This window comes from Dermacentor andersoni, chromosome 2 (genome assembly GCF_023375885.2).
Source record: "Dermacentor andersoni chromosome 2, qqDerAnde1_hic_scaffold, whole genome shotgun sequence".
NCBI lineage: Eukaryota > Metazoa > Arthropoda > Arachnida > Ixodida > Ixodidae > Dermacentor > Dermacentor andersoni.
The window spans coordinates 240,754,895-240,771,123 of record NC_092815.1 but is presented as its reverse complement, the minus strand read 5'-3'; the positions used below and the strand labels follow the sequence as shown (position 1 = coordinate 240,771,123).

The window sequence follows — 16,229 nt, the reverse complement described above, 5'->3', positions numbered from 1 at the left end:
GGTCGTAAACCAGCACTACAATTGCTGAGGAAGGTATGCGGTGCTTTAGTGCTTTATAACGCCCCCCCCCCCCCCCGCGTACCCTTCCTACGCACTCAATTTCCACTAGATTTGATATCTGTTGAGTTCATAGTTATTCAAGGGCAATTGGGTAAATTCATTGTTCGCAAATTACATTCGTAAAGCTCCGAATAGCTTACATGCGTAATATACTAAAAATATCATAATTCTCTATCTTTCAAGTTTGCCTACATATTGGTGATAACCAGCCTTTTATTTTCGCCAAATATAAAGAAAATGTATTCTTTAGTTCATGGAGGACATCGCCGAAACAAAGACGGAAGTTGTTGTGACAAATGAAAATAAGGAAAGAAAAACGACGACTCATTATTATTTACGCTTTTAGCCGGACCAGGAACATAAAAATTTTGTCACACATTGCAGTTACAATGGCCCCCCTCTACGTTCCACAAAATATGAACCTGTTGTAAATTACAGCTATGTCGAGATACTGGGAAACATAGTTGATAGCGGCCATATCACACGCTCTAATGCTTGAATAAGAATAGTTTACAAAGGCTGTATTTGATCCAACCACTTCGCACAGGAAGTTTCCATTGGGCACCACCAATTTTCGCTAAATTTGGTCTTGGCGGCTTTTGTAGTGCTGCCAGAGCAGTAGGCTCAATTCTTCCGCTCTCGTTAGACACGCTCAAGCACGCTGGAGTGCTTGCATACGTAATTTATTACGAAAGCCGTCTATATTGAACTTCACCTCCACACCACCCGTTAATTTATCCTTACAGTTACCAAACCTAACGAAGCTGCCTTCTTTAGTTCAGTGAGTACACCAGCCGAAATGAATATGTCACGCATGACAAAGTAAGAACAAAAAAATTAGGGTACAATGATTATTCGTAACCCTTCTCAGTGACCCAGATATATTCAAGCTCTGCGACACATTCCGCTTGAAATGCTGCCTATTCCTTCAAAGCATAAAGTATCTTAAACTATCTTGGGACAATAGCAGTAGCGTGATAATTTCGAACACTTGTTCACAAGCTTTTGATGCTGTATTTGATCAACGCGCATTTACCATCGCACGTAAACTTGGCGCATTGTTCCTCTTATGTTCGCAGAATTTTATCTCAGTTGTTATTGTAATTATGCAAGCGCAGCCGTCTAAGTCTTACACCGCTCGTAAAACAGACTAATTACGCTATGGACCACTTGCATACCTATTCTACTTGAAGATGCACATTTAATCCACCCATTTGGAGCATTGCCGGCACCTTATCCATACCAGGCCCCTAATTTCCCCTAGAAATAAACAAGATGCCTTGTTTAGCTCACCGAGAACACCGGAGAAACAAACTACGAATCTCGTAGTATCCCATTCAGTCACGGCATAACATTTGCGAACGCAACTTATTTTTGTCATTACTGTGTAGTGGTTACAAGGAATAGACAGTGAACACTAGGCTTTGAGTAAATTGCACATTCTGCTTTCTTGAGGTAAACCCATTCCACTTCTCAGTGAAATGTATCGCTTGAAACGACCGCATCTTATCTCGCGCGCGGAAATTCGGTAACACGTTTAGGAGCGTTTATGATGTCCGCACTGTAATTAACGCAACTGTGACCGTGTTGCCTGCGTATGTGAACGTTTATTTGCTAGGCCATCTACGCTGCAGGCGGCGCAATTCTTTGAGCACCTAATAATAAATTTTAGTTTTAATATGACGTGCTCGACCTGCATTCAAGGCTAGTCCTAATCTAGCATTCCCACAGTGCGGCATGAAATTGTATTGACACGCTATTAACGATCCCAATTATCGTCGTTGGCCACGCCACGCAAGTGAGAACGCAACAGAGAAGCTGAACTGTTATGAAATGTTTGACGCGTAATGGATGATCTGGTATCGGAATCCAATTATCGATTTCTACAGCGGCGGCCCATTGCTTGCGACGGTATTTAACAACAGGAAACCTGTGAAAGCTTGAGCCTTTTGCGTATTTTGGCGCAACGCAGTTCGTCGGCATATATATAGAGTTTTCTTCGTTGTCATATACAGAAGACGAACCGCGCACAAGGGACCGTCTACACACCCGCCAAACCCAGCGGCTACTGAGATAAGAGCGGCGGCTCGACGGCGGAGTGTATACCGTGCGAAAACCAAGCCGACGACAGCGCACGCGTATTTTCGTGACGTAGTCTTGTGGTGAAGCTCTCTATTGTGTACGGAAGTTGCAAGTATGTCGGTTCCGCCATCATGGGAATCACCGCCGACGACAGCGCCAGCTATTTTCGAGACGTATAGCCTCGTGGTGTAGGTCTATGTGTCTACGGGAGGTGGAAGTATCCGCCATCATGGGAATCAATCAGTCTGGTTGGTGCGTATTCCAGATTTCAGACATTGTTATAAGCAGCGTCAAATAGACGTGGGACAAGGACAAGAAGCCAAGATGATACGACGCTAGTATCGTGTCCTGAGTGCTAGAGTCGTGGCTTTTGTACTCTCGATTCTCGTCGCACGTCTTTTGTCTTTTTTTGCTAGTTAACGATTAATGTCTCGTGTGTGGAAAAACACACAGATTTGCGTAACTTTTGTCACTCCGGCTTCAAATGGCTTTGCGACATCGCAAATTGATCACTTTCAATAAAATATTTCGTTACAAAGATAAGACTTCGAAGTGAATATGTTTCTGCACAGAAACTTCATGCATCTACAAAGAAAACAATTCTTGAAAATTTTTAAAGATGAGGCGCAATAAATTACGCCGCAAAAAACGTTTGGAGCAACAAACATGCATATTAGACAAATCTATGTACTGTCGTTCAGTTCTGTAGCAGCTTATTGATCTCAACACCAGAGTTCTCTCTTGTAGTATTTGTAGGACACTCTCTGAGGAGAGAGAGATAGAGGGGGATTGATTGAAAGAGAACAGGAAATCCATGCTGACCGCACCGTATAATTGCGTGACGCATAGCTGAAGCCTATCGGTCAGCAGTGTGGGCAAGGAGAAGCGAGGGAGGGAGATAGTGCTGACAGCTCCGCTGGTATTGGTTGCTCTGCGATCACTGGACGCGCTTAGTAGAAATGCGGAAAGCAGCAAGCCCCGCTTCGCTCGCTTCCTTGCGATCGGCGTATCGGGCTACACCTCGCCAATATTACACACAACGTCAATCCTGACCGATCAACGAAGTTGACCAGGCTACAATGTGCATTATCTCGTACTCGAGCGGTTCCGCGCGGCCCGAGGAGGGTTTCCACGCTGTCGACAGAAAGGTCAAATGCATACGTGGCACTCATCAAACGGCCCTTGACGTACTTCAGCGAACGCGGTGCAGCTACAGGGGCAAATGGTCGAGCTCTTCCGCTTGCACGCACTGCATGGCGGGACAAGTCCGATGAAGCCACCGTGTCCAGGACGTGGTCAGATGGAACGAGTGCATATCGCGATGGGTCGGTGGTTAGTGGGCATGGGAACAACGCTACAATGCGGCTGACAAATATATTCCGCTTCTGCCCGTTTCAGGTTTGTTACACATCTAAACGCTCAGATAACGCGTTCCTTGTCGTGTTCCCATGCCCACAACTGCTTTTGAACCATGTGCATGAGTGTTTCCGCGTGATGAAAATGTTGCTGTCAGCGGATGTCTAGCTGAATCCCGGGCCGAATTCTAATAAATTCGCGAAAGCTTCAGGTGATGACAGTCCAGGTTTAACACTGCTTCATGATCTTCGGGACCGTACCGCCAATATCGAACAAGGACAGGCGCGCATATTTGATTCCCTGCAAAGCTTTTCAGCAAATCAGAGGGAACTGAGTAAAAATATTACAGAAATCTCAGCCCGCTTAACGCTGTTGAAAATAAACTGCAGTTGCTCGACGCAGTTCGGTATGACACGACCATAGTGAGGGAAAATGCTGAAAGAGCACTAGCGCAAAATGGGATACTCGAAATCCGTTTAAATGACCTTGAGGATAGGTCTCGTAGAAACAATATCGTGTTTTATAATGTTTCAGACGGACCCAATGAAAGATCGGCAGAATCTGAGAAAAAAAATAAGAGGTATTGTTCAAGAGAACATGTCCTTAACTTTAGCCGAACTGGACATTGAACGCGCGCACAGGATCGGTAAGGCTGTAACTGCGAAAATGCGACCAATAATTGTGAAATTCACGCACTGCAAATTAAAGAACGGGTGATGGGCGCAAAAAGTAAGCTAAAGGAGTCCGATTTCTCGATTAGTGAAGATTTTGCCCCGGACAACAGGAATTCACGGAAAAAGCTTCCTGAATTCGCAAAGCAAACTGAGCCCGGTGAACCGTTTAGTCTTCGTTTTAACAAGCTCATTCTGAAGAAAAAATGCTATACCTACTGCCCCATAACTGACAGCGTTAAAAAAAAAGATGAAAAACGTGTTGTAACTAACTCTGGTCCTTTGTCTCCGAGATAGCTCAATGAACATGAGCACCGACCTGCGCAGGCACCTCATAACGTCTCAGTTCTTTTTACTAATATAAGCAGTGTCATTGGCAATCGTGAAAGCTTATCTTGCACGGCTGATACTACAGCGGCTGACATCATTGTACTAACAGAAACTTGGCTCAATGAAACTGTGCATAACCATGAAATATTTTCAATGGAAAAGTATTACCGTGTATTTCGCTGTGACCGTTCTTTTGGTCGCGGCGGTGGTGTATTAATCACTGTCTCCGACAATCTAGAATGCTTTGAAGTTGGTGTTGATACTACACTGGAGTTCAAGTGTGTACAGCTTACAATTAACAATAAGGCTCTTTTATTCTGTGCATGCTATCGCTCACCATCTACGCCCGTCGGCTTTTCTAACGACCTTCATGATATTCTGAACATAATTCAAACAATGTTTCCTGATCGTCCTATTTTTATTTTTGGTGACTTCAATTTCCCGAATAATTACTGGTCTAGCCCTGCAGTAGACGGTGACGGATCTTTTGACGCGGCAAGTATTTCAGCCCTCTGCTCTTTCTTCTCGCTAACACAAATGGCTACCCAGCCGACAAGGACGACAGCTACCAGTTCTAACGTATTAGACCTTTTGCTAACGAGCGCCCCAGATTTTGTTTCCGAGGTAAAATACTTGCCAGGATTAAGTGATGATCGTTTACTGCACATCACGTTGCATTTACCGTCGAATAAAACGCCAACTAAAACGAAAACCATTCACAATTATGCTAAAGCAAATTTTTCTTGAATTAATGATGGCCTCCAGCTTTTCCACGACGATTTCGTCCTGGCATGCGCTGAACGATACGTTAACGACAACTGGAGCATGTTTAAAAAAAATTGCATGAAATAATCGAATTGCACGTCCCTCGTAAGATCATCACGACTAATCGTAGTAGGTCCCCATGGTTCACTCGTTCCTTAAAACGCCTCGGGAACAGAAAAAGGCGGTTATATGTCAGGGCAAGGTCGTCCGGAAAATCGGAGCATTCGTCAGCTCTAAGAGCCGCAGTTGGCACTTATAAAAATTGTTAAAGGATGCTAAACAACATTTCTTTAATGTCACACTGAAATCATTTCTTTTAACTGATACTAAAAAATTCTGGAACGTTGTTAATGGGTCAGATCAGCCATCAATCTCTCCTGGATACTCAATCAAATCCCATCCTTAACAGTGAGAGTGCTAATGTACTTAATGAGACTTTTGCTAATGCATTTTCTGTCCCTTTTAGCGCATCACTACCAGACTATACTCCCGATATCATATTTCCAATGGATCCCATTCGTTTTGACTTTGAAGGCATTATAAGTATGATAGATGGTTTAAAGTTATCCTCTTCATGTGGTCCCATGATATCAGCACTAAAATCCTGAAAAACACTAAAGTATATGCTTCCGTCATACTATCGAAAATATTTGAGCACTCTCTTCAAACTTGTGACCTCCCAGACGACTGGAAATTGGCTAAGGTGGTTCCACTCCATAAATCAGGCGACAAGCACCTATCCCTCAACTATCGGCCAGTATCACTAACCAGCAATCCTTGCGAGATAATGTAACATGTTATCTTGTCATCCCCAGCGAACTTTCTTGAGTCATCATCCTTTTTTACTCGTGCACAGCATGGTTTTAGAAAGCACTTTTCTTGTGAAACACAGCTAATAAATTTTACAAATGATATTAACTTCATACGTGATCGTGGCAGTGAGGTTAACTGCATCTATTTAGATTTTTCCAAAGCATTCGACGAAGTCTCCCACAGCTTGCTTCTTCACAGACTAAGTTAACTTAACATCGACAAAAATGTACTACGATGGATTGAAGGCTTTTTGTCGAACCGGTTCCAGTACGTGCACGCTAACGGCATTAACTCATCATCGGTTTCTGTGACCTCAGGCGTCGCACAAGGTTCTGTTATCGGTCCCTTGCTCTTTCTGGTATATATTAATGACTCGCCTAACAACGTAGCATCCACAGTGCGACTTTTTGCGGATTACTGTGTGGTTTACCGGGAAATAAAAAATACTAATGACACTTCACTACTCCAGGAAGACTTAGCTACTGGTGTTCCCAATGGAAGGTGACCCTTAACGAGACTAAATGCAAAGTAATGCGTTTTTCGCGTCGCGTCAATCCGTTCCCCGCTCCTCACACTATTTGTTTTTCCCTGCTAACACCGGTAACATCTCACAAATACTTCGGCGTCATTATAACGTCAAACCTAGCTTGGAAGGCACATATCATTTCTATGATCGCGTCCGTTAACCGCATGCTTGGATATCTGAAACGGAATTTTTCCTTAGCCCCGACACCTGTTAAACTTCTGTACAAATCGCCTGTCCACTCCAAATTAGAATATGGTAACTCACTATGGGACCCTTTCACTAACTCTCTTATCGACGCCCTCGAATCCCTACAGAACAGAGCAGCACGTTTCATCTTCCGTAACTATGATCGTTTGTCCAGTGTCACTGAAATGAAAAACGCGTTGTCACTAACCCCTCTCTCAATGCGCAGGAAAATATCACGCCTGTGCCTGTTTTTTTAAAATTTACCACGTGAATTCCACCCTTAAAGATACATTACTCACGCCGCCAACGTATGTTTCATCCCGCTTAGATCATCCATGCAAAGTTGGTGTTTCACAGTGCCGTACAACATCCTGCAGGAATTCATTCATTCCAAAAACATCGTCGGACTGGAACCAGCTACCACGGGATATGGCACTTTCGAATGACTTTGATGAATTTAAGAAATTAGCAACACATTATTGCTTGCCATAGCTTTGGTTCCATTTCCTTCTTCCTCGTAATCATGCGCATTCTTATGTATTTTTTCCCAGATTTGCTGTGTTCATATTTGTGCGAATGGTGGCGCTTTGCAATTTGCAACTTTTCTTTATGTGATTTAGCGTTTCTCGGTAATTGTAAAATTTTGAACTCACTTCATGTTCCGGGTTGTGAATTATGTGTTTGTTCTGGTATATATACATATATATATATATATAGTTGTCTCCTTTTGTAACAAATTTATTTAAATCTGTGTACCACTACCCTCAATACTGCCCTGTGGGCTATGAGGGTATCTGACATAAATAAATAAATAATAATATAAATAAATAAAAATCTCCGAACTGCGCAGCAGGTCGGCTGCAACTCACGTGCGCGCTGTGCTGCGAGTCCTCGTAGTCGGGGATGCCCTCCTTGGAGGCCCCGTTCGAGATGTGCGCGTCGGGTGTCTTGACCAGCTTCGGCTCTGACTCGTGCGGGTGCGTCAGGGGCGGTGGCGTGGCCTGCGGGTGAGCGCCGTGCTGAACACGTGACTGCTCGACCGTGCAGTGCTAGACAATATGCCAGCTTGCACGGCTGTGCCGGAAAGAAGAATCACAGATGCCGCGCTTGCTAGCCATTACAAGCGCAAATTAAATCTGACCGTTGAAAATTCAGTTTAACCACGTTTCTTTCATTTCAGAATCACGAGCAAGCGTGCAGCTCTAAAAGGCATTAGGAATTCTAAATTCTTCAGTGAGTTGGTCAAGCGTACAGAATGTAAACTCCGTGCAATGACTATCTACGGGAGCCCATCATGTGCAGGCACTTCAATAAGTATTCCAGATTAGGAAAAACAAATAAACGAGTGAACCCACTACATGGCGTCATAGAGACATCGAGAGCAAACGGCGAGCTACCTACCTTATAACTCGACTTACTAAACCAATTCAAACTTGCATCACAGATTCAATCGCAAGAGTTTTAAGACGCGTGCGACATGTTTTAAATGTCCTCCATTTCATCTATACTTTTCCTTTTGATGCGGCTTTGGCGTACACAATTGTGAAGTCAGCACTTGAACGGCTTTTGCTCGCGACTAGATACGTTTTCGGGCTGCGTATACAGAAAGTTCCTATTCACGATTTTCGGCAAATACACGCCACAGCGGCAGGCTTCCCAAGCACATCGTCCGTGAGTCCGGATCCACACATCGTTCGACTGCGTATATAGCGTGTAGTACAATCGAGCGTGATTTGAAGGTTATCGCGCGAGCGTCGACCAGCCTAGCACTCCAGGCACCTGGCGGCCGGTTTTGGAACAGGAAAAATCATGATTTCGCACTCTTCTCTCCCTCGTTCGCTGTTCCATACAAAAACCATCACCCCCGCGACAAACTCACCGCCCTTTCTCTCTATTCTAAGCTTTCCATTTGTTGCGATAAGTGTGGACTTGGTTACCTCGTATCTTCGCGGGCGATAACACAATTGGTGGGAAAGATCTGGTAAAGCCAGTGCTTGGCCCTTCTTGATTTCAACGACTTTGAAGTTAGAAAAAATATATCAACGCAGCATCGCCTCGTCATATCGCCTTTGTTTACGAATAAATTTCGGCAAAACATTTTTTTCATAAGGGTATATAACTGCTGCAATGATCGATGCGATCCCAGACCACTTGTCGCAAGAAAAATGCCAGGACGACTTACGGCAGGGGAGCGCCAAGAAATTGTTTCATTCGGAAAGTTCATGTCCCAGCGAGAGATATCCCGGCAGGTGAACCGTCCTCAGAAGACAGTAAACCGCATTCTTCGAGCGTTTCACCGGGAGAACCGCTTGGAAGATGCCCCGCATCAAAGGAGGCCTAGAGGAACAACTGAGAAGGAAGACGCTCTGATAATAGCTGCCGCCGTCAACGATCCATTCATGACAGCGAAGAAAACCAAAGTAGAACTTGGCCTTCGCCTAAGCCTTTCGTCCACCCGAAAGAGACTTAACGCTGCGAGTCTTAAAAGTCGCGTGGCTGCGAGAAAGCCACTTTTGACCAGCGAACATCGCAGGAAGCGTCTAGAATTTGCGCATCGGCACGAGACATGGAGCTCTGAGGACTGGCAACACGTCATGTTTAGTGACGAAGCGACATTCGCTACCTGCTGGAAAATGCGACTCCGTGTTTGGAGAGTCGATGGCTGCCGGTGAGATTTACTTTTCTTGCATATCATTTCGCACCTAGCTTTCCACCTAACTTTCTGCTGCCGCCTGCTACGCTTTCCTTCCCTTAAAGTCCAGCCCGTTACCCATCCCTTAATGACCATTGGTTGTCTTGCCTTCCGAGAAACCGAGAAAAACGAATTCTCCTTTTACATGTATTGCTTCCTCTTAAGAGGAAGCAATACATGTACACCCGAGCTAAAGCTTCCTCTTAAGAGGAAGCTTTAGCTCGGGTACTCCTATCTAAATACATGTAAAAGGAGAATTCGTTTTTCTCGGTAACCACTGCACGAAATTAGACGAGGTTTGTTGCATTTAAAAGAACAACTTAAAATCTAGTGACTGTTGGTTTCGTATTTTTGAGTTAGGTCGTCAATTTTTTATTAAAAATTGGCAAAAATCAAAAATTTTCAATAGACGAAACTATCAAGTTTACAACTCTGTAACTAAACAACGAAAAAGGGTAATAAAATTCTGTGAATTGCATCTAATAGTACATCTAAAGCGGAGAAAATTTATATGTTACACATGAATATAAAAAAAATTTAGTAATATGCAAATACAGCTTTTGTAGAAACCTTGTAGCCAACGTAACAAATTCACGTAAGATGTAAAATGACATATCCAATTCGTGCGCTTTGAATGATCTCATGGATGCTGTTTACAGAACCGCGATATCTGTTCTTGATGCAGAGCTATGAATTTATAAACTTCGTGGTTCTATTTTTTTTCAAATGGTCGAATATTTCAAAATCTTTTTAACAAAGTTCAGGCCCTAAATCGAAATTCCACTTCCAACAGTCACTAGAACTTTCTCTCTCAAATGCAACAAATTTTATTAAAGTCTGTCCAGCGGCTATCTCAGAAAAACGTTTTTGCGTTTTACATGTATTTGAATAGGCCGCGTCGGAGTTGGGCCCGAGCTAAAGCTTCCTCTTAACTCGTGTTTGCTGCAAAATAAGGGAGATTTTGGAAAGTTGGTACGGTGTCGTTTTTTAATTTACCAGAGTGAAAGACAGGGTAATGAAGTTTATTGCAGCCAACAGAGATTGAGTAACCGCACAAGCATGCACCAAGCGTGGCTTTAGGACCGGCATACCATGGCGGAGTTTCAGTCGAAGTGCGAGTATGTGTGCCAACCTAAAATCTGTAGCCTCTAGCTAGAAAATATACACGTCGCTCTGAAATTGTTCATCTCGGTATATCACGAGCTGCAAATACCTTAGCAGCTTTCGCTCAGTTTCTCATTATATAGTGGTAACTGCCCTGTGAGTGTTTTGGTTATTAAATTCGATGCATCAATTTTATTGCAGCTATGACGATGAAAACGTCCGCGATGTGGCAGCAAGCGGGCGTGTCTCGGTGAATGTCTGGGGTGCAATAACCTACACCGGTCTGGGTCCGCTCTTCCGCATCCCAGGGAGGCTCACGACCTAAGTCTACTAGGAGATTGTCGACACTGTTCTCCTTCCTTTCGCCGTGAATGGACCTTTCCCTGACGGGTGTTTTTATTTCCAACACGACGGCTGCCCTGTTCACACTGCATCCTCAGTGCAGGAAAATCTGGACAAGTCTGGAATTGCGCAACTCCTCTGGCCGCCAAAGAGCCCCGACCTGAACATAATCGAAATTGTTTGGGCTTTAATGAAGGCACGGTTGGCTCGCTCCACCTTGACGAACACTGACGCAGACACGCTGTGGGCAGCCGTTGAAAGGGAGTGGAATGTCCTCCGACAGGACCCAGAACTGGCAGAATCTCTGTTCGCTTCCATCCCGAAAAGGATGAAGGACGTGAAAGAAAGAATGGGCGCCGCGTTAAAGTATTAGGACCGAGGTCAAATGGTTAAGCCTGGGATAATGCATAAGAAGCATTAGTCTCCTTTGGAAGCCAAAAAGAAGGATTTAAATGAATTAGCGCCTAATGAACATTAATGGCTAAGCATCGATGACACGGCCATATTCGGAGGTACTTCGTTGCTTAGCCCTCTCCCTATACGATGCCACTGACGTCGAAAATGATATAATTCTTTACACAACCATCACTGAAATTCGCAGCACCATTTAGAGACCATAGCAGCCTGAACAGATATGAAAACGGTTAGCGTTTATCGGAATTCAAACGCCAGCACACATTCTAATCCCGACCGCATTGTCTGATCTCGGCCTCAGAGACCAGCTTGCACATGTGGATACTTTCATCGGTGATGACTTCACTCTGCTTCGCACGTGTGTAACTACAGAGCTTTGGAAGGAACATCATAATTAGGTCTATTTTTCTTATTTATGCATAAAATCTATCCATATTTAGTGCAGTTATACAAATCATTATTCTGCGTCCTTGACCCGCCGTGGTTGCTCAGTGGCTATGGTGTTGGGCTGCTGAGCACGAGGTCGCGGGATCGAATCCCGGCCACGGCGGCCGCATTTCGATGGGGGCGAAATGCGATAACACCCGTGTACTTAGATTTAGGTGCACGTTAAAAGAACCCCAGGTGGTCAAAATCTCCGGAGTCCCCCACTACGGCGTGCCTCATAATCAGAGAGTGGTATTGGCACGTAAAACCCCGTAACTTTTTTTTGAATTCTGCGTCCTTAACTGTTTTTTAACCTAACGGAAAGACTTCTTCAGTAATTACAGTGAACGCCCTGACATTGTCATCCCTTGGGCCTTAATAGTTCATCAATTCCACATCTATCACACTCGCACACACGCACGCGCACACGCACGCACGCACACACACACACACACACACACACACACACACACACACACACGCACACACGCGCACGCACACACGAAGAATTTCGGAACTTTATAGAACTCTTCAATGTATTAGGATGCATTCGCGAAAAGCAAAATCATTGCGCTGTCGTTGATTCCGAACTTCCGCAGACAAATGTTACAGCAACTGCAGGAAAAGTTGAAACTGAGAATATCAACCGCAAGGTTCATTCCCACGATTGCCGTTTGTCGTTTTTAACCAACGGGTGCACTCATCCTCTGGTCGCTCCTTGCAACACTGATAATAAGATGGATCGTGCTGTAGTCAGAAACACAAGAAAATCGTGCTGCGCCGGGACAATCAGACAGTTCTCGACGACCGCACATAAAACATATTCATTTTTAACATGTTTAGGACATACCTGGCTACAATATTTCGTCGTAGTACAATTGGCGGCGCGAAAGCTAGGAAAAATAATAGAGATATCGAGCATTTTATCCAAACTGGCGTTTTTACTTTCCGCGTCCTTCGTCGTTTTTCTTGGTTGGAGCCTTCGAAAATAAAAGAAAAAGAAAGTGGAGGGAGGCCGCACATAACGGACGCATCGCGGGCTTAAGCTAATGTTCTTGGTCACCCATTCTTCCTGGCTCAGCAGCAATGGCGTTACATAGGGTAGATACAGCTTCGTAGCGTCCAATTTCAGATAATACCGACGATTACGTCGTGCGCACCGCGATCACTGCCTGTTCGCAGAACCAAAAAAAAAAGGAAATTGGTAGCCCAGCAGGGAGTGACGGCTGCTGAAGGAACAGCAAAAAGAGTGAGGGAAGCTGGCCTGATACCACCCTCGCCTCGGCAGAGAATTCTGGGCCATGGCGCTGTTCACGTTCCCGGTCGACCCTCGCACGATAACCTTCAAATCGCGCTCGACTGCACACGTTCGACATGGGCAGTGTCGGTGCCAAAAACAAACATTGCGAGCAGCGTTGCCTTTCTTCTGGCACAGTGCATAAAAAAAAATTAAATTTGGGGTTTTACGTGCCAAAACCACTTTCTGATTATGACGCACGCCATAGTGGAGGACTCCGGAAATTTCGACCACCTGGGGTTCTTTAACGTGCACCTAAATCTAAGTACACGGGTGTTTTCGCATTTCGCCCCCATCGAAATGCGGCGTGGCCGGGATTCGATCCCGCGACCTCGTGCTCAGCAGCCTAACACCATAGCCACTGAGCAACCACGGCGGGTCCTGGCACAGTGCATGACGATTCAAACTCAATGTTCGCACCGCATGGCGACCGGCGCCTTTTCGCGCCACCGCTGAGCGTTGCAGCGTTAATGACCGGGAGACCAAGTGCAGAGGTTCTCACTGTCATCGTGTACCGCGATGCATGAGGTCAGCGCCCACCGATGGCGCGAAAGGCGCCGGCCGCCGTGAGGTCAGAGCGTCGCGTTTGAATCGTCGAACGCGCGGACGGGCTGAGCAGTACCAATTTGCGACGGCCAAAGAACCAGGAAATGCGGCAGTTCCTCGCGCTAAAAAAATACGCACGCACGCGTGCATGACTGGAGGTGTGCTGGATAGTTTTGCTTGGGACGACCACACGTTGTCCGGTGTGATTGATCGCACGTGTCGTATGCCTGTGCGACACGCTGCGCTATACCGAAGTGCAGTTTATGGATGTTCCCTTGCGCGGGCTATAGTTACAGTTACTAGGCGCACAGTTGCTTAATTTAAATGCGAGTTCCTAGCATTATGATAATTATCGTATTTTTATCCAATAATTTTCCACCCTTTTTTCCCGAGACTTTCCCTCTTGATTGAATTGAAAAGAGCTGGCGGGGTGCCAACCGACAGTGGAAAAGAATGAAACAGCCCGAGAAACGGGACAATGAAGACAGACAAACACAACATTTGTCTGTCTTCCTTGTCCCGTTTCTCGCGCTGTTTTTGTTCTTACCATCGTTTACCACCTAGCCAAACAACAAGCTTTCATGTAGTGAAGCGGCCACGCCGCACTCAAATGTCCGTCTAGTATTTTCTGCGCGTTAAAGAACACCGTGGGCCGGCTCGCGGCACAGTTCAGGCGGATTCATGCGAAGTCTCGGCGAGGAAAGAATTCACTCACACTTCAGTGGGCACCTACATGTTCATCATCACCAAATTGCTTTACAATTTGTTTAATGCAAGTGTTGAGATACCGCGCAGCGCCGCTGTCACTCGGCGTTCTGGGTTGGTTGCACGTGAGACCACAATTCTAGATAGACCAAATGGAAAAAAAATATACATAGAAAGAGAAAGAGAGAAACGTTGTATATAGTGTTACCTTTCCGCCTATGCCTCAGCTTACACACTTACACACACACACCTGTGTTGCCTCGTTTAGGTCGGTAACGATTCTTGGCCGAAGGGAAACGCGAACGTGAGGAAAATTTTTGAAGCTTTTCAGATTAGAACGCACAATGGCCTTTGTATTAGTGTACCTTCGCTCACCCTGACTGAGAAGGAATTTTCATACCTAGAAATCTTATTTGTGTAGCATGTGTCAATGGCATGCGGAAAAATAAAACATGTGGTTGTACGGTGTCATCCTGTGCTGGCGCATGTTCTTATGGTGAATCTTGCGGGTTTCTGTAAATAATGAAGTCAATTGATAGTCGAGCATCGTCCTGTGCACTTCTTGTCTCAGTGTAATGCCTATAGTTTACTGCGTCATTTTATACGTAGTGCCTCACGACTTCAAGTGTACCAGAGAGCTGGCAGAATGCTGTTGTGCCAGTACAACTAGCCCGGATTCCGAATCTACAAGATGCACAATTTATCCTGCGAACGCCCGTTCGACAAACCCGGGGCTGCGCCGAAAGGCACAGCGCCCTAACGCTCCCTTGACAAGTCAAGATGCTGCGCTGCCAGGCAGCGGCGTCCTGTGGAGGAGCATCGGCGAGCGACATGTCCAAACGTGCAACAAAGTGCTAGACAGCCCGGCGCCGTATTTCCTATCCCCTGGAGGTCACCGCGTGGGGCAAACTTGAAGCGGGTGGCCAGCGCGGTCGCTGGTTGGACCTCTCGGACGACCGTCGAGTGCCGGCTTTGTATTGGGCCGTTTTAGTGACAATCGTTTCTCGGGGCTTTATGAGCCCCAACGCTGCCGCCTGGAGAACCGGATCCACCGAACCACGGTGAGCGGAGTGTCGCTATCGAGTAGAGCGAGATGTGTTGCGCGTTGGAGTCTCGCCGGACGTCGCCGTGTGGGAACAGTCGCGTTTGCTGTTAGCTCTCGGCCCTAGTGCCGGTCCGATCTTGTCCTGTGTAATGACCTGTATATAGTGTATAAAGTCCCTTTTGTTATGCTCATCGACGCCTGACTCGGAGTGTTCGCTACCGACTAGAGAGCTGGCAACGCTCTGTCACGAAAAAGGTTACGAGCGCTACGGGACCACGCCAAAGTCGCAACAATGGATGGCAGCTGCGGGGTTGACCGGCATCGGCTGCCTCGGCGCGGTGAGTGCCTGAAGTTTACCTCAAACACCAGACTTTCTCTGACACAGGTTATAGTAGCTTAGGGAAGGATTTGGTGTTGCATTGTGTTAACCTTGCGTGTTTCAAGCCTAGTGAGAGTGTTTGAAAACCAGGGGATGCTGAGGGGGTAAACAGGGCAGTGTGTAAAATACTTGCGGATGTCTTACTAGTAGCGTTATAGTAGCGTACGGCAGGTGTATTCAAAAAGGGTTAACAGCAGGAGGACAGCGTGAACGATGGAGAAGTACAAGGTCAAGGAACTTCTCCAAATTTGTGAGGAGTTGGGCGTTGAGTTGGGCTCAACAAAAAGAAAGAATGCGATCCTTGAGGTCATGAGGACTGGGGACGTAACGGCTGAGGAAGCCGGAGAGGCCTGGGCGGATATAATGAACGTCGGGAGCAGATGGAGAAGGAACGTAGCGAGGAGGAAAGGAAAGAGAAGGAACGTCGCGAGCACGAGCTTAAAATGAAAGAGTTGGAGACCCGAAATAGCTCGCCGGCGCCTAGTCTCAC

At 45.8% G+C, this 16,229-nt stretch overlaps 1 protein-coding gene across 2 annotated transcripts in view; it reads right to left on the bottom strand.

Annotated features, from left to right (window-relative positions):
* The window catches only part of LOC126539730 (nicotinamide N-methyltransferase-like), a 90,356-nt gene that overhangs the window by 58,366 nt on the left and 15,761 nt on the right, over positions 1 to 16,229 (bottom strand). For both annotated transcript variants that reach the window (XM_055075687.2, XM_055075686.2), the window contains exon 3: positions 7,659 to 7,790. In XM_055075687.2, coding sequence (XP_054931662.1) covers positions 7,659 to 7,790 — 132 coding nt within the window. The remainder of the gene's footprint in view (positions 1 to 7,658; positions 7,791 to 16,229) is intronic.